Source organism: Mus musculus, chromosome 11, assembly GCF_000001635.26.
Source record: "Mus musculus strain C57BL/6J chromosome 11, GRCm38.p6 C57BL/6J".
Taxonomy (NCBI): domain Eukaryota; kingdom Metazoa; phylum Chordata; class Mammalia; order Rodentia; family Muridae; genus Mus; species Mus musculus.
In genome coordinates this window covers 88,832,681-88,851,223 of record NC_000077.6, presented here as the reverse complement: position 1 = coordinate 88,851,223, position 18,543 = coordinate 88,832,681, and the positions used below count along the sequence as shown (strand labels likewise).

At 52.6% G+C, this 18,543-nt stretch overlaps 1 protein-coding gene across 6 annotated transcripts in view; it reads left to right on the top strand.

Moving 5' to 3' along the window:
• Window positions 1-18,543, top strand: part of Akap1 (A kinase (PRKA) anchor protein 1) — a 33,805-nt gene that overhangs the window by 13,373 nt on the left and 1,889 nt on the right. For 2 of the 6 annotated variants that reach the window (NM_001042541.1, NM_009648.2), the window contains exons 2-9: window positions 5,359-6,965; window positions 9,922-10,055; window positions 11,473-11,599; window positions 12,167-12,294; window positions 14,035-14,212; window positions 15,994-16,144; window positions 16,495-16,562; window positions 18,009-18,082. In NM_001042541.1, the coding sequence (NP_001036006.1) occupies window positions 5,390-6,965; window positions 9,922-10,055; window positions 11,473-11,599; window positions 12,167-12,294; window positions 14,035-14,212; window positions 15,994-16,144; window positions 16,495-16,562; window positions 18,009-18,082 (2,436 nt within the window). In that variant the 5' untranslated portion in view covers window positions 5,359-5,389. Of the gene's footprint in view, window positions 1-5,358; window positions 6,966-7,399; window positions 7,635-9,921; window positions 10,056-11,472; window positions 11,600-12,141; window positions 12,295-14,034; window positions 14,213-15,993; window positions 16,145-16,494; window positions 16,563-18,008; window positions 18,083-18,543 lie in introns of those variants that run through there. The other 4 variants (NR_104310.1, XR_879507.3, XR_388330.3 and 1 more) reach the window with 4 other exon arrangements.

Here is an 18,543-nt window from a genome sequence, read left to right as displayed (position 1 = left end):
GAGGTTTTTCAGTCGCATTTGTCATACTTCAGTGCTCAGTAACCTCCTATGGCTAAGTGCCTGACTGCCAGTGTTGGCCAGAAATCACATGGGGATCGCCGCAGTCAGCCGTTACCTCTGGTGATCTGCCCCACTTGACGAGACTGCCAGGCCTTCTCGCCAGTTCTTTAGGTCAGCTCCTAGGACACCTTCAGGCTCTGCCCAGGGACTTTGCTCCCCTCTCCTACCCTTAAAAACATCAGAACCATAAAAAGGTCACCTCTCCCCTGTATCTGTAGCAGCCTATAGAAATCCTTGCCTTAAAGATTAGCTTATTTTTATTTTATGTGTATGAGATGAGCTTTTGCCTGAATATATATGTATGAGCACTGCATGTGTGCCTGGTACCTAGGCAGGCCAGAAAGGGGGGGGGTCATCTCCTGGAACTGATGGCTATACACTTCCTTATGTGTCCTGGGAAATGAACCCATGTCCTCTGGAAGAGCAGAAGTACCCTTCACTACTGAGCCATCTCTCCAGTCCTTTTTTTTTTTTTTTTTTTTTTTTTTTTTTTTTTGGTTTTTCCAGACAGGGTTTCTCTGTGCAGCCCTGGCTGTCCTGGAACTCACTCTGTAGACCAGGCTGGCCTCGAACTCAGAAATTCACCTGCCTCTGCCTCCCGAGTGCTGGGATTAAAGGCGTGTGCCACCACGCCCGGCTCATCTATCCAGTCCTAATCCAGATCTTTGAAAAAGTTTTTCTGGGCTCCACCGAGACTTGTGTAGGTGTGTGTGTGTGTGTGTGTGTGTGTGAGAGAGAGAGAGAGAGAGAGAGAGAGAGAGAGAGAGAGAGAGAGAGAGAGAGAGAGAGAGAGAGAGAGAGAGAGTGAGAGTGTCTCCGAGATAGTCTTCTGGTAGATCATCTGCTCCTTAGGAGCAGCAGAGCTGAGAGCTCAGAAACCGCTGTGGACAGAAACTAGAGGCTCTTTCTCTCGCTGCCAGGCAGGGAACCACAATTGTATGTTCTTCTTTCCTTAACTCACACGCCAAGGAACTTCCTATGGAGGCCAGCAAGGCTGCATCTGTTCTCCACACAGAAGTACAGGAGAGCCTGCAGGACTGCTGGGCTTGGCTCTGATCGCCTGCCCAGGGGAAGACCCTTGAAGGGAAGGCACATTTATCAAGAGCGAGCTGTGCTTTGCTCTGGAGGTGGAGTGGCTGGGGCACACACTCCCCCAGTGGTCATACCTGGGATAATGGGGGAATGTTCTAGTTCTGACAGAGAGGGTGTGTGAACAGCTGTCCAGAACACATCCTCCCCCTATCAGGGCCAAGCCTAGAGTGGACTTGGGCTCTTGGCCTCTAAGCTGTTGTTTTTATGATTGACTTTCCTGTCAATTACATGCAGCCCTTTTTCCCAGTAACTGCAGCCAAAACTGATTTAGTCACTAGGACCAACACTGTTTTGTGCCATCCCGGGGATTATTTTCTTGTTTAGAAGGCTCTAGACTTGGGTTACAGGTTTGTCAGCTGGTTGGGGAGTTGAGGCCATTACTTCTCCAGAGGGCCTTCTGAGAAGCCACAGGTACTTGTAGAAAGAGAAGGGATCCTTCTAGAACCTGGAGTGAACAGATGCATGCAAAGGGCTGCCTGATGTAGCACGTGCCTGCTTTCTGCTCTGTGTGACCGCTTGGCTGCCAGCCAGTGTGCATCTATTCCTGGGCAAACGGACCTGCTAAAAATACGCAGGCAGGAGTTTAATTCCAGCAGATTCAAAATAGCTGAGTGTCCTCCTCACCAGCCTGGGGCAGGGCTCCGAAGTATCCTTGTGTGGGGTTTTCCCCGATTGCAGGCAGCCTGCTTCTGGGGACCAGAAACTGGTCTCGGAAGAGTTTCTGGTTAGCATGTGGGTATAGAGTGCTGGGGCCTTTGGGACCTGTAGTGTTCGGTCCACTCACAACTTGGGAAGTTCAAGTTTAAAAACCAAGTGTTTAGGACAAAGAGCAACTAGCTAGCTTTGCCGGGGAGCAAAGGTAGTGGGAAGCCCTTGTGAGGATGAAGGGTGTGTGTATGTATGTATGTGTGTGTGTGTGTGCAGGTTCGGACACAGCAGGTTGGTGCATCATTTCCCACCTCTACTGACCTGTCAGACCATTTAAGTCTGGGGTGGGGTTGCTGACATGAGACTGCCTGGGGTGAGGAAGAAGTGGGCTATTTGTTTCCTGGATGGTAGGAAGTAGAGTGGGGTGGAGAGGCATCAGGTGCCTCGGAGAGCCCCCGTGGGTGCCCCTTGGCACCGGATCCCTTAAGATGATGACACTCCTAGGCCTGGTGCATTGCATTCAAATCCTTTGTGTTCCCTGTAGCTGCTGGTCCGGGGCTGCCCTCTGGGGAGAGAATAGCTGCTGCCTCTAATCTCACCCATTGTCTTGGAAGCAGGGGACAAACAAATCCTGCCCTCTACAGGGCTGTTGGGGAACTCCCTCACTCAGACCTTGGCTTTGTCTGGAAACAGTCCTGGAAAGAGGGGCTTTGTCCTGAGCCGCCTCAGTAGTGGGTCTTTAGACCCAGCTCAGATTGGGCTGTGGAGCAGTGGGCACTGAGTCTCTTCTAGGTTCCTTGTGTTGGCTGGTCCCAGGTTAGCAGTGTTCATCACCCCCTAGGAGGCTGATTGGCACAAGACAGGAAGTCTGTCTGGGAAATGTCACTACCACTGTTTCCTTCTTCAACTGACGAAGCCTCTACAACAGACTGATTTGCACTGAGTAGGGGTGAGACTTGGAGTCCCAGTCTCTGGGGAACAAATTAACAGGGAGGCTTAGGTAGACAGTGGTGGTGATAAGCCGGGATATATGCTCAGAGTGGCAGGACTGCTGGTTCTTCTCAGGGTTGTGTCTGAGCTTTGGGTGGGACAGCTGGTGAAGTGGTGGGAGGAGGCCATTGGCTTGGTGGGCCTGGGCCTCGGGACATTGCGGATTGGCCAGGTACTGGACTAAAGCAGACTAGAGAGCATGCTGTTGGGATGCTTCAGGGGTTTGGGGAGATAGAGTGGGGTGATCTGTAACTGAGGTAGAGGGTGGGACTGTGGGCGTTGGTTTAGTTTCAAAGGGCAGAATTGCTCACAGCTGAACTGGAAGCCATTTTTGTTTTAGGTACCAAGCTATCCATCACACACATGACTGTGGTCGTGGCCCTAGCATATTAGAAGGGATAGCTGCTCTCTGTTGGAGAGATTGTGGGTTGTTTGTGTTTTTGTTTTTATGTATCCCATTCTACCAACTCTTTTTTTTCCCCCCTGAGTCCAGAGGACTTCTATAGTTCTCTAGGAATCACAAATTTGAGTCTTGCTGGGGAAGGGATTTTCAAGTTAGTAAGGAGTCAGACAGAAATTTATGGCCACTTCCTGTAATCTTTTGCCTGCTGGGCAGTGCTTTCCCGACTCTAGGCTGTGGGTTCCTGCCCTGTTCCAGGCATGCGGACTTACTCCTTAACGGTCTCAAGTTGCTTTTGTTCTTTTCTGTGGATGGCACTGAGCACAGACCCAGTGAGTCTCACTGATTCTGTTGCTGTGTATAGGATGCTGCAGATGAGAGGTTCTCAAACCTGGCTGAATACCTGGGTTTAAAACAAGCCACGCCTGGTGTTAAATCTTGCCCCTTGGGTTCTGATTTAATTGGTTTGAGGGCCACGTTGGCCTTGGGCTCAGGAAAGCTTCCTCAGCATCTGGGTGGTGACTCACGCTCATAACCCAGTGCCAATCACTGTATTTGAGAGGCTGAAGCAAGAGAACTTAAAGTTCAAGGCCAGCCTGGGTTGCCAGTAAAACAAAATAATCTTCCTCGGTGAGGGGGCTGGCGAGGTGGCTCAGTGGTTAGGGACACTTGCTGCTCTTGTCTGAGGCCTGAGTTTGATTCCTGGCACCCACAGGTGACTCAACCAGCCAGAAGTCCAGTTCCAAGGGATCTGATGCCTCCTGACCTCTGAGGGCACGTATACTACATATATTCTGGCAAAACAGAGGTGAATCTTAAGAAAATGCTTCCTTGGTGATCTATGTAGATCCAAGTTGGAAAACTACAACTGTAAGGCAGCTCTCTGATTATAGATAGAATCTACTAAAAGACCACTCTAGTGATTTAAGCGTTCATATTTGACTATGCGAAATCAATTTGCAGAAACTGCCCTTTTCCCCCAGCCGAGGGCTTAGTCCAAGTCAAGTCTCCCCATATGGCTTTCGGTTTCTTCACTACAGTGTTTTCTGTCAGTGCACAATATCTGTGACACTGGTACATCCTCGGCGTGCCGACTGTACAAGTGTATTTACCAGCCATTGCTCTGAAAAAGGCTCATCCTAACTTTGTTTCAAACGATAACCTTGGTGGGGGTTCTTAGGCGCCTTTGCCTAGGCACAGTTATTTTTGCTTTTGTGGAATTGCCGGATCATAGGGCAGGCGTCAGGTTTCCTGGGCTGTTACTCTGAAAGGGTAGCATGGGACACCGCCTTCCTGACTCAGTTGCGTCTTCCCCATGGACTGGTCGCCTGGTAGTAGGTCGGCTGCCAGGCTCCCATTCCTCAGCTGCACTACGTTGAGTTATGTAGTCACTGGAGTAGTGAAGAATGGGTAGGTTGAGAATGAAGACGCTGGAGATCCTGCTTGAATCCGAAGCCACAGGTAGCATCATGAAAGGTTTCTACCTTCCACAGGGTGTCTACAAAGCACCCGATCCCTGGCCACTGCTCATAGCCATCTTGCTTCTCTGCCTTTGGATATTAGTGAAGGATGTCCGTCTTCACAGCTGCAAGGGCTTTCTGGAATGACCTCCTCTGTCTACGCTCCTGTCATGCCGTTCATTTTGGGGTAGCTAGGTCTCCTGGTGTCAGGATTCCTCCTGACTGTGGTGTGCTTAGACTTTTCCTGGGGAACTTGTTAAAGGACCAGTGTGATTCAGGGGGGCTGTACTTGGAGCAGGTACTGGGGCAGGTGTGATCAGCAGCTTTGGTCTGTAGTCCACTCTTCCAGACGAGACACAGGAGCTCCACAGCAGGGTTCCTGACCTTGCTGAACCCCAGAGCCAGCCGGGGTGTGCTGGGGTGTTTACATTGTGACTCTCTGCAACCATACACAGACCCCTGTGTCGTGTCAGTGTACATGCGGTTCCTGTACCCCCACATTAGTTTTGTCTGTACTGTGTTTTGGAACAGAATCTCATTATGTAGCCCTGGCTGGTCTGGAACCCACCCTGTGCACACCTTGACTTCGTAGATCCACCCACCGCTGCTTCCCACGTGCTGGGACTAAAGGGGACCATCACCATGCCCAGCGTACTACACTCTTCATTGGCTTCTGTAATACCTCCTTTTCTCTCCCTACTTTCCTAGGTGTAGCTACTTCACATCGACTGACTCCAAGATGGCAATCCAGTTGCGTTCGCTCTTCCCCTTGGCGTTGCCCGGAATGCTGGCCCTCCTTGGCTGGTGGTGGTTTTTCTCTCGTAAAAAAGATCGGCTCAGCAGCAGTGATAAGCAGGTGGAGACACTGAAGGTTGGCCCTGCCATCAAGGACCGACGGCTCAGTGAAGAGGCCTGTCCTGGAGTCCTGTCTGTGGCCCCCACTGTCACACAGCCTCCTGGAAGGGAAGAGCAGCGCTGTGTGGACAAGCCTTCTACAGAGCCCCTGGCCTTGCCGAGGACTCGCCAGGTTCGACGAAGATCAGAGTCCTCAGGCAACCTCCCCAGCGTTGCAGACACGAGGTCGCAGCCAGGACCGTGCAGAGATGAGATCGCCAAAGTGGAACTCTCCCTGATGGGGGACAAAGCCAAATCTATTCCTCTTGGATGTCCGCTTCTCCCAAAGGATGCGTCCTTCCCCTATGAAGCAGTGGAAAGGTGTAAGCAGGAGTCCGCACTGGGCAAGACTCCTGGAAGAGGCTGGCCAAGCCCGTATGCGGCCTCTGGAGAGAAAGCGAGAGAGACAGGTGGGACAGAGGGGACTGGAGATGCTGTGTTGGGGGAAAATGTATCTGAGGAAGGCCTATTGTCCCAGGAGTGTGTCTCAGAAGTGGAGAAGAGTGAGTTTCCAATCCTGGCCCCCGGGGGAGGTGAGGGAGAAGAGGTGAGCCATGGCCCCCCACAGGTAGCTGAACTTTTAAAGAAGGAAGAATATATTGTTGGGAAGTTGCCGAGTAGCTTTGTGGAGCCAGTTCACTCAGAGCCGGTTAAGGACGAGGATGCGTTGGAACCCCAGGTCAAAGGTAGCAGCAATACTTCGGATAGAGACCTGGCTGGAGAGCTGGACAAAGACGAGACCGTGCCTGAAAATGACCAGATTAAGCAGGCTGCCTTCCAGCTCATCTCCCAGGTGATCTTGGAAGCAACTGAAGAGTTTCGGGCCACCACAGTGGGCAAGACTGTGGCACAAGTGCACCCAACCTCGGCCACTCAGCCTAAGGGGAAGGAGGAGAGCTGTGTTCCAGCCAGCCAGGAAACTAGCTTGGGACAAGACACCTCAGATCCTGCTTCCACCAGAACAGGTGCCACTGCCAGCCCTTCAGCAGAAGCTCTGCCACCAAAGACCTATGTAAGCTGTCTCAGCAGCCCTCTGTCAGGCCCCACCAAGGACCAGAAGCCAAAGAACTCTGCACATCACATCTCCCTGGCTCCCTGCCCACCGCCAGTCACCCCCCAGAGGCAGTCTCTGGAGGGGGCAAGTAACCCGAGAGGTGATGACAACTTTGTCGCCTGTATGGCCAACAACAGCCAGAGTGTCCTTTCAGTTAGCTCCTTGGGGCAGTGCTCAGATCCTGTCAGTACTTCGGGGCTTGAAGACTCTTGCACAGAGACCATCTCAAGCTCCGGAGACAAAGCTATGACCCCACCACTGCCAGTCAGTACTCAGCCCTTCAGCAACGGGGTGCTGAAGGAGGAGCTGTCAGACTTAGGGACCGAGGATGGATGGACCATGGATACAGAAGCAGATCACTCAGGAGGTAGGAAGGTCTTGGGGTGCTTTCTTGATGAATCTGGGAGGGGTCCCATTATTTGCTAGAAGGCAACAAGCTACTGGCCACCCTTACCTTCTGCCACTTGTGCAACAAAACAATGCTGCCCATCCCTGTGTTATCCAGCCACCTGTACAGATGGATACCCGAGAAGTCAGGTGATCACATGAGACCCTAATGGCTATGAGAGTTGTCCGTGGGTTCACTAGCCAGGGAACCTCCCCAGACCTTTAGAAGGGACCACGTCTGTTGGGTCCACCAGTCAGCCTTAGTGCCTCTTCTCCTTTGGACACATGCCCTTGGAGGGGCCTTTGGGGCCTCCTTAGTGGTCCCTCCCAAGTGCCAGGAATGGGTGAGCATCTCTTAATGGCCGACTTCCTTTACTTATGTGCTTGTTCCGTGTCTCCACCTGCTCTCCTCAGAAGCCCTCGAAGGGTAAGTTCACCCAGGACAGCCGCAGCTTCGAGCGCTGGTGGGAGGCTCGAGCTGTCTGCGGTTGTTGCTGTGATCGCCTCCTTTGCAGAGCCTCAGCCGTCCTTTCTCTGTGCAGTTGCAGCTCCACCCCAGGAAAGAGGGCACTTTGGTAACGGAGGGTGCACTGGGTTTTTCGAGTGCTGACCCCAGCCAGCGTAGACAGTTCAGACCGCTAACTTACAGGTCAGCAGCAGCTCCTGACCCTGCTTTGCAGCTCCCCGGGGTGTGTTCTCTCCTAGTGACCTCCAAGCAGGTCATGGCTTGTTTGGCCCGGAGTGTTCCCAACCGGTTTCGTCCAGGAAGCTTGGGCATTTGTCTCGGGTGTTTTACTATTGTCATTAGAATCTGGGGTGGGGGTACCACACTTCGGGATTTTTACACCCAAGATGCTGTTGCTTGAGACTTGAGACCATGGTGACTTAACATACCTCTAAAAGGAAGTACCTTCTTTCTGCCCATTGTAACTGTGGAGGCCAGATAATGTATTATACATCTTATGCTATAGTGCTAAAAGGCTAAGATTAAAAAAAAGAATGATCGGGCGTGGTGGCGCACGCCTTTAATCCCAGCACTCGGGAGGCAGAGGCAGGCGGATTTCTGAGTTCAAGGCCAGCCTGGTCTACAAAGTGAGTTCCAGGACAGCCAGGGCTATACAGAGAAACCCTGTCTCAAAAAACCAAAAAAATAAAAAAATAAAAAAAATAAAGTTAAATTAAAAAATAAAAGAAAGATAGATCTGCATCTTAAAATGGGCAAAAAGGAAGGCTTTTAAAAATATTTTAAGAATAAAGAATAAAGAGTTTTCTATTTGTCCGGTGCCCATTATTGTAATGAATGAGCCCCTCAGGTTTGTAGCTGTGTGGATGCCTGAGGCTTCTGAGCATAGCTCTAGAGAAGAGACCTTAATCAATGGGTGGGGAGGCAGGGTAGCCCATCAGTCATAGCCTGGGGGTAGTGACTGGGGCGTGTTCAGCGGGTGCCAAGCCACACTGGTGTTTTCAGGTTAGCCTTAACCCTGCTTGTGTGCTTCCCTAGAGGCCGGAGGTAAGGGGCTGGGCTGGGAACAAGGCCTGGCGTGGCTCTGAGTTACTCCTGGGAGCCACTGACACGCAGGTATTGGCTAGTCTAGTTCTCTTGGACAGAGGTTAGGGGCTTTGTGGTAAAATCCCCCACCAGCCTATTTTACTTCAAGATGGCCGCCCAAGGTGCTGCTTTCTCGTGTGGGTGGGTGATGTCCTCTGCCGGAAGTCTCGTGCTGAGGGAGGTCACTTGAGGGAGATCACCTTGGAGGTCTCTTCCTTGTCTAGGGGTGGAGAGTGGCATAGTCTTTTTTTTTTTTTTTTTTTTTCCGAGACAGGGTTTCTCTGTGTCGTCCTGGCTGTCCTGGAACTCACTTTGTAGACCAGGCTGGCCTCGAACTCAGAGATCCACCTGCCTCTGCCTCCTGAGTGCTGGGATTAAAGGGGTGCACCACCACCGCCCGGCAGGCATAGTCTTTTATATCCAGACAGTGTATGGATTGCTTGGAAAAGAATCATGTCCTGAGTTTGGGGAAACCAGGTGGGAAATAGGCTTACAGGAGTGATGTGTTTCAGGCCCCATTGAGTTTGGTATTTCAGCCAGGGCCGTATCTCCTAACTTGCCCTGGATGTCCCTGGTGTTTATTTGATCTCCTCTTCCTCTTCCTCTTCTTCTTCCTCCTTCTCCTCTTCCTTTTGTCATGTCCTATGGAAGAGTTGAGTGGCCTAAGTTGGTTCCAGAGTCACATTCTCCACTGTTCTCTTGGAGTAAGCGTTGGTTTCTCTCACCAAGGGCCTTTTGAATCATCCCATATTCAGAGCTTCACAAGCCTGTCCCAAAAGGGGAAGGAAGGAGGCCCACCTGCCTTTGTTTTTACCTGGCAGAGATTAGCAGGCCCTCAGCAGGCCGGAGAAATGGGACCCTCAGAAGGCTATCTTACTGTGATTGCCCAACATACCCAGGACACCCTCTCCCCGAAGCCTTGTCCTTGGAGACTAGAGATCCTTGGTCTGAGGGGCTGGGACATTTGGAAAGGGATTAAGGTGATTGTGACAAGAAGGTCAAGGCTTGCTTCTGGAACTATGTAGATCTGTGAGTCATCTTGTTGGCTCCCTTCCCCGATATACCCTGTATAAGCCCCTCCCTGGGTATAGAGTGTACCTCTTCCTAGCTTACCACGTGTGTGTCTGTCCTAGCAGCTGTGGCTAGGCACGGCTGCCAGATAAGCAAGCAGGACTGTTTAGTGACGGGCTAAAATTAGGTGCCTTAGTACGCTAAGCCTCCTTTCATTGGGTTGCCTGAGCCTTCTAGTCTGTGGTGTCTGCCAAGCTTGCAGAGGGGTATATGTGTGCAGGACCCCCCAGAATTGTAAATTTGGGAAGCTTTGATAGTTACGGCTGAGCTGGTGTCTGTGTGTGTGTGTGTATATATGTCACTTCCTCCCCTGCAGGTTCTGACGGGAACAGTATGGATTCAGTGGATAGCTGTTGCGGGCTTACCAAGCCCGATAGCCCCCAGAGTGTCCAGGCAGGCTCCAACCCTAAGAAGGTTGACCTTATCATCTGGGAGATCGAGGTGCCAAAGGTAAGGGCAGTGACCTCCCTGTACCCTGGATTCTGTGGGAGCTCAAAGTTCCCTCAGTGACAGGGTTAAAGGATGCCAGCGAATTCCATTAGATGGACCAAGCTGGGAAGCTGCAGGAAGACCATCTTCCCTCACTTCCCTGCTTTCTGGGTCCTCCAGGCTGCTCTGTGTGGGTTGGGGCTCGGTCTTCCCTGAATGCTAGAAAACATCAGTTGGAGGAGTGAGCGCCAGAGCCTCCCTGCTCCTCACTGTAAAGGTGTCTAGATGACTTAGCTGAGCTCAGCTGCTGTAAAATCCAGAGAGCCTGGGGCAGAAGCGCAGGCAGGCAGGCAGGCAGGCAGCCCGCCCTGAGCGGCTGTGTGTGAGCATGCTCATTCCCCTCACCTCACACCCTGTGATTACTAAACAAGCCAAGATTGTGGTGTCTTAATTAATACTTCTAAATATTTAACAATTTAATTTTCCCGTGCTGGTTTTTAAAAACATTGTTTTAACTGCATTGTGCATTGTATGAATGGCTGGTGCTTCACCAGCCCCCAGCGCCTGAGTAGTTTTCTAGCCCCTTGCTGTTAGAACTTAACAACTTATTAGTGTTTATCGCCGGGGTTCAGAAGTAATTGGCAGACTACCGAATCCCAGGGCGCTTGGCTCCATGCTGAGCTGGGGAGACTCAGTCTGAACTTTGGGTCAAGACTCCTCTGCTGACCCCGGGCTGCTGGCTCCCATGGTAGTTTCCTTCCCTCGTGACCTTGTTATCAGTCCTGCCCTCAGTGGTCACAGAGGGCATAGTGAGGCAGGCCCTGGGTGAGTAGGGACCGTGTCCCTTGCCACCCTCCAGGGCTGGGGTCATTAAGAATTGTTGAGGAGCTTGTCTTACATTATGCTTACGGCTGGCGTCTTCTGTTTGCCGTGAACTCTGGTGCACTGGGCACTTGTATATGCTGTTAGTGGTAGGGTGGGAGTGTTGCATGTTCTCGGGCTTTCACTGTCCAACCAAGTTCCTCTGTCTGTGGCCCTGAGTGAGGGGCAAGGATGGATGTTCAGAATTTGAGTCAACTCTTATAGCAGTGGATCATTCAGCGTGTGTGTGCCCGCGCGCGTAGGAGGGGTGCTGTGATATTCTGGGTCTGGGCCATATGGTTGGGATGAGATGCTGAGTCCCAGGCCAGGCTGTCCCTTTCAGCTGCTGAGCAGCTGTGTGGTCTTGGGTGGGTTCCGGAGCATGTCTCAGCCTGTTTCTCTTCATGTGTAAGACGATAAAGTTGTCTGACCATAGGTCCTATAAGTGAATGTAAGTGCTTAGAACAGTTCTGAAAACTACATGCTGACAGTAACAGTGTGGGCTTGACTGAGCCTGGGTCCTCGGGCCTCGAGGAGCTGGGTTCCTGTCACCCTCATCTCTCTCTTTCCCTGGAAGCACTTAGTTGGTCGACTGATTGGCAAGCAGGGACGGTACGTGAGTTTTCTGAAGCAGACATCTGGTGCCAAGATCTACATCTCCACCCTGCCTTACACACAGAACATCCAGATCTGCCACATAGAAGGTTAGTGGCATCGTGGCCCTTTGCTCAGCCCCCCCTCCCTGAAATGCAAGGCAGCAGCACCCTGGTTGCAGCTGTCCATTTGGAAGTTTAGCCTCTAAATAGAAACTGTGGGTTTCTAGTTAGTTGGAGGGCATGCTGGGTGTCTTCCCGTCAGACCTGTCCAGTTTCAGGTGCTTGTGGGAGACTCTATCCCTCTGCACCGTGTCTCTGTCTGGCCAGGATAAGGATGGGTGCTCAGTGACAGGCCCAGGGCCTGTCATCCACATTTCCCTCACAGTGCATAGGCCCCTTCTGGCTGAGTCCACTTGTGCCTTTCCCATCTGCCAGCTTCTTTATGTGTTCAAAGCATGGGTCAGCATGGCAAAGGTACCAGAGGGGAGTGGACTTACGTGACTTCGTTCCTAAAGCAAAGCCACACGTTTGGCATCTTAGAGACCCTTGCACGGGAGGATTCCGAGGAGGCCCTGGGGGGGGGGGTGTTGGGTGTTTGCTGTCACTTTTCTTCTACCCACAGAGGCCGTGTGTTCTGTCCTTACCCGTAGGCTGTGTGTCTGTCCTTACCCGTAGGCTCTCAGCACCATGTAGACAAAGCTCTGAACTTGATTGGGAAGAAGTTTAAGGAACTGAACCTCACCAATATCTATGCGCCACCACTGCCTTCGCTGGCACTGCCTTCCTTGCCGATGACGTCTTGGGTGAGCATGTTCTACTGGATCTCAATTCTTGACCCTTTCCCTAAACGTATCCCAGTTGAGAGACTCCTGGCATCCGGGCCAAGCGGGCCGAGGGGTGTGTGCGCTCCCCGCTCTGGCCTCCACGCAGTTCTGCTGGCGTGTTCCCTGAAGGCAGGATAGAGTGCTGGCAAGAAGCCGGGGCCTCTTGACCCCACTGGGAGGGTCATGCTTTCCTGCCCCCCAGGCATGCTTTCTTTTTTCTAGGTTTTTGACTATAGAGGACTGAGCTAGGTGACTGGGTGTGGGCCTTCTGAAATGCTGGGGCTGTACCTAGAGCCACTCACTCCCCAGCGCCAGAGTCCTGGGTAGGGTTTGCCAGTAAGGATTTGTGTGCGACTTAGATGCACATTCTTCTAGTCAGCTGGGCTGGATAGTGGCCCTGGCAAAGGACCCTTTCCTCGGGAACTGCCTGGATTTTAGTTGGTAAAGGCAGAGTCCCTAGCCTGGAAGCCCAGGAGGTTAGCAGAAGAGAAGGTACTGTCTGCAGCAGCCATGCCTCTGGTGCTCCTTGGGCCTCCTGTTGCTGGAAGTGGGCCACATTCTGTTTACTGCATTTCAGACGGGCTGGGCCAGCCACTTCAGGAAAGTCGCCCCTTTGGGTTTTGTTTAGAATGGTAGGTGTTTCAGCTCAGTCGTCCCCAGCCAGAGACCCTTGTGCTGTAGGGGTGGAGGCAGGGGTCTTTCACTTTGGGCATTAGGGGATAGCGTGGCTCCCACTCTGTGCTTCACTTCTGAGTTAGAGGTTGTCCCAGAAGGCTTGGCTGTAGCCTCTCTTCTTAAATAATAGAGTAGCTAGTGCGGGTGGTTTCCTTCTCTTGTGTTCTGCTTGCTCAGTGGGACTGCAGAGGAGACTCCAGGAACTTTGAAGTCAGCAGGGCTGCGGGGTCCCATAGAAGTCAAAGGACTTGTTCTTGGGTCACCAGGTTTGAAGGTGCAGTGCAGACCTTCCTGTGTGCGGAGCCCTGCTTTGTCGCCCATAGCTTAGTGGCAGGGAAAAGGGTACCGGGGCAGGGGGCTTTTAGAAAGCTCTGCAGGACCTGCTGTACAGTGCCTTAGCAGATGAACACACCTACAGACCCCATCTCACAGGCGGAGGTGGATATGATACGATCGATCTAGGGGCCAAGTAGAAGGCACAGAGGAGTAATTAGGACACAAGGGGACCTGGCTTTTGAGGCTCCTGGGTGCTCTTCTAGTTAACTGCAGGTCCAAAGAGGCCTGAGGCAGCCCACCAGTGTTCTTAGGCATGTTGTTCTGAGCAAACTGCTCACTCCCATACTTGCTTTCCTTGACTTCAGACTCATGTTCAGCAGTTAGGAGCACTGCTTGCTCTTCTAGTTCAAATCCCAGTGTCCACACTGCAGCTCACAATTGTCTGTAGCTATGCGCGCGTGTGCGCGCAAAATATCCATACTGGAGTGATTGCATGCTCCAGGAGATGGACCCTTGTCACAGAGTCAGTCAGCACTGCATATACAGTTGGCCTCTGGCTGCCTATTTTGGGCTAGGGGTCTCCCCTATCTTATCTGAAGGTGAGATCGACTCTAAAGGCAGGTCTGGGTATTACAGTACAACAGCCTACAGACCTCTGCTATCTGGGTGCCATGTTCCTGATGGCTATGCCAGTTCATGGGCTTGCCCTGGGGCCTTGTGACATAAACACGAGAATAACAGTGTTGGCTGCCTCTTCCTGTCCCCTAGCTCATGCTGCCTGATGGTATCACTGTGGAAGTCATCGTGGTCAACCAGGTCAATGCTGGGCACCTATTTGTCCAGCAGCACACACACCCCACCTTCCATGCACTGCGCAGTCTGGACCAGCAGATGTACCTCTGTTACTCTCAGCCTGGAATCCCCACCTTGCCCACCCCAGTGGAAAGTAAGTGCTACCTAGAGAGTCAGGGGGAGTCCTGGTGCCTGGTTAGGACTCTCCAAGACATGTAGGCAAGGAGGGTTGCCCACATTACCCTTGGTCTGGACCAGGAAAAGACTTGTTCAGGACTCCCTTGTGTGCCAGCGTCCATAAGTTCTTGCGCTGTTATGGGGTTATACTGGTTTGAGTTTTCTGGCTAGCCAGTGTTAGCTTGACTGGCCAAAGCAGTACAGATTGGAGTGATGTCTTGACGGGCGGACTCTTCTTTTAAACATTTTTTTAAAGATTACATTTATTCATTTTGTGTGACGTGTATTTTTGCCTGTGTGTATGTATGTGTACCACCTGTGTGCTTGGTGCCCATGGAAGTCAGAAAGGGCTTCAGGTCCCCTGGAACTGAAGTTGTGGATGGTTGTGAACCACTGTGTTGGTACTAGGAATCAAGCCCAGGTCTTTCTCAAGAACAATATGTCCTCCTAACCCCAGAGCCACCTCTCCAGACTGGGCTTTGTGTCTTCTAAGTGGGGTGATACCAGGTGGTACCCAGGCTTGCCTACCAGGAAGTAGAGTGGATATGCTGTCTGTGTCATGTAGGGCATCGGGTGTGACTTGTCTCCTGTGCAGTGGTCTGGGTTGTTGGCACATGACAGGTGAGGCCACTGTCTCTGAAACAAGGGACTTGCTCAGTCAGCAAGTGAGCAGGGCTGGGGTACCTTTGTTGTGTTTATCAGTGGGCAGGGGGCTAAATGCAAAATATTTTCCCCATCTCCTCGTGGGCTTCTGTAGTCATCTGTAGTAGCCCCGCCCCCTGGCCCCACCCCAGTCCCCTTTGGAAGAATGAGGTATTTTTAATTTTCATCAGATTCTCTAATGATCTAGCTAGAAGTCAAGCTCAAACTGAAGTGGAAGGGAAGCCAGCTGCACTGGGGCTTTGCCCCTGGATCAAGACCAAGTGCAGTTGGTTACTGGAGATCCTGGAGGTGCTGCTGTGACCCTTACCTGACCCTTCCCAGCTCCTGCCTTCCCGAGGCGGAGGCTGGATGGTGTGAGCCATCGTCAGGCCGAATAGACCAGATCCTAGGTGCTTGGGTCTCCCTGGGACCTTTCCTTAGGCCCAGGGGCTGGGAGGTAATTCAGTGAAATGCTTGTCATAGGATGCGAATTTGATTTCCTCTAGTTATGAGAGAGAGGGAGGGAGAGGGAGGGAGGGAGGGAGGGAGGGAGAGAGAGAGAGAGAGAGAGAGAGAGAGAGAGAGAGAGAGAGAGAGAGAGAGAGAGAGAGAGAGAATATGAATGAATGATATCTGTGTAGTGGTATATGCTTGTGATCTCAGCACTGAGGAGAGAGACAGACAGAGGACTGGAGTTCACTGGCCAGCCAGCATTTTTTAAAAAAAGGCCTAATATCTGAGGAACGACACAATACCTGAGGAATGGCCGCTAAGGTCATATGCGGCCTCCGCACACACACATAAGGCAGGCCCTTGCTGAGTTTTGTACTAGTTTTAGGCTATAGTTGTGAGTCAGCGGTCCAGACTGAAGGCCCTTCAGGATTATTGGGCAGCTTTGGGGATGTGCTGAGCTGGGTTTCCAACGTGCTGGGTTTTCCCTTGTTTGTCTTTGGCTCTGGGACAGGTTTTGTGGAGGATTCGTGTTGTCCCTGTCTCCTCCCGGGGAAAATGCATGCCTCTGACGATGCGGGAGGGTGGGGAGCAATGGCCAGGGGAGCCCTCACAGCCCTGCCCTAGGCCAGACGTGTCCCACACACTTGTCCTCCCACCCTGCAGTCACGGTTATCTGCGCTGCCCCTGGTGCGGACGGGGCCTGGTGGCGAGCCCAAGTAGTGGCTTCCTATGAGGAGACCAATGAGGTGGAGATTCGCTACGTGGACTATGGTGGATATAAGAGAGTGAAAGTCGACGTGCTCCGGCAAATTAGGTGAGTGGGACTCCTTGGCCAGCCACAAGTCACCCCTGCATGGTGTGCATGGCTCAGTTCTACCCAGCTTCGCGGGGCGAGAGTCTTCCCTCCTGCTGCCAGCTTTATGTTCACAGTCAGATGTAGACAAGCGTGATGACCTGCCTCGGCTACACAGAACTAGAGAGCGGCTCTGTGGGAGAAGCCCCAAGGGCCAGGCCTCAAAAGTATGAGAGACGCTTGAGTTTGGTGAAGGACTCCCTCTGAGTCAGGCTTGTTGCAGCTGTTCGCCTGCACTCGGGTGTGCTGGGTAGATGATGAATTCAGGGACTGTCAACCATGTCAAACCCACCCCTTTCTTGCCTTTCCAGGTCTGACTTTGTGACCCTGCCATTCCAAGGAGCAGAAGTCCTTCTGGACAGTGTGGTTCCTCTGTCAGGTAACAGGCGAACCCCCAACTGCCGAGGGAAGAGGGTGAGGAACACTGGCGCACGGGGCTCTCGCCTATAGTCTGTGTTGTGTAGACATAATTGCTGTCACTGTTAGCTTCTGGTTGAATAGTCTAGACTGAGGCCTGGGGTCTCAGATTCCTAGCAAGTCCCCAGGCAAAGCCAGTGCTGCTGTGGCCTTGTTCAGGGTCTGCTGCTGTCTGCTCCTTACCCAGCTGCCAGCCTGAGCGGCTCCATTGAGGTCCTTCAGAGTGTGGCCCGGAGAGGACAGGCACGCTGGTCTGAGAGATCGCCTGGCGGTGTGGGGACTGTGCCAGCCCGTGTGTCTGAGACCGAGAGCATTGCTAGAGAGGGTGCTGGCCTCCCTTAGCTGTGTCCTCTGGCACGACGGGATGGCGCCTGCACATCAGGGAGGCTGTGAGAGACACACGTACTGATGTAGGAAGTGGTCAGATCGCAGCTCTCAAGCCGTAGGGAAGTCTGTGTAACCCCCTGCCCTCTCCCAGGCCGGCCCCTTCGGATCCTGCTGTGTCCAGAGCAGTTTTAAGTGCTCAAGACTTACCACAGTGTAACCAGGCTTGGTGTTGCACACTTGAAATCCTAGCATTTGGGAGGACAGAGCAGGGGGCTTGCCATGAGTTTGAGGCCAGCATGGGCAACAGAAGCTGAAGTCCAGCTGAGTGTCTGCCAGAGCTCCAGCAGGCTCTGTCTTTCCCTCTTCTCTTCCTAACCTTTCTCTCTGTTCTGTCCATCTAACAATCTGACCAGACCCAGGAGAACAGGCCCTGCCTTGTCACAGACTCGCCACCATACTTTCTAAGCTTCGCCTTCCACCCCACTACTTCCTGCCTTGGCACATTCTTTTCTTAGATATTACTTTTATAAGTCAGCCACCTCGAGTCCTGCCCATTAGAGGGTATCCACCCATACTGGGCCCATTGCTGGGGCTAGAACGCTGCCTAGTTCCAATCCCAGCGCAGTGGGAAGAACCAAAGCAGCTCAGGAGCCAAGGTCAGAGGCTGGCATAGTAGCTGTCTACCCACTGTGCAAGGCCTCGCTCCACCAGCGACCTGGAAAAGAGAGAATTCTTGAGAATTCTGCATGGCACCCAGGGGCTAGGTCTCAAATCAGCGTGGGTCCAAGTCTCCCTTTGGGGGTCAGCCTTTCCTATAAAGTAGACATGCCCTCCTGTCTTCTGGGGCATTGCTGGTTTGGTTGCAATCACACAAACTTGTTCAGCACAGCTGGCCCCATTCTGTGCACCCTATGCCTTGGGGAACACATGCAGCCTGGGCTCCCCTGTGTTTACACACTTGAGTCACCAGAGGCATAGGCTCAGGTGGCCAGGTGGCTGTGCTACACACAGTTCTGCAGCCTGCAGGGTCTGGCGCAGCCTATAGGTGGACGAGCCTGTTTTGTCTTTTTCTTCCTTCTAGATGATGATCATTTTTCACCGGAGGCAGACGCAGCCATGAGTGAGATGACAGGCAATACAGCACTGTTGGCCCAGGTGTGTGTGTGGGGGGAGCAGGAGGCTGGCCCAAGTGTGGTGTGTATGTGTAGGAGGCTGGCCTGTGTTTGGGTGGGGGGGCAGTAGGAGGCTGGCTCGTGTGTGTGTGTGTGTGTGTGTGTGTGTGTGTGTGTGTGTGTGTGTGTGTGTGTGTGTGTGTGTGAGAGAGAGAGAGAGAGAGAGAGTGTAGGAGGCTGGCCTAGGTGTGTGGGGGGTGGGGGGTAGGAGGCTCGCCCGTGTGTGTGTGTGTGTGTGTGTGTGTGTGTGTGTGTGTGTGTAGGAGGCTGGCCTAGGTATGGGGGTGGGGTGGGGGGCAGGAGGCTCGCCCAGGGGTGTGTGTGTGTGTATATAGGCTGGCCCAGGTGTGTGGTGTGTGTGTGTGTGTGTGTGTGTGTGTGTGTGTGCGTGTGTGTAAGCTAGCCCAGTGTGTATATGGGGGCAGGAGTCTAGCCCAGGTTTGG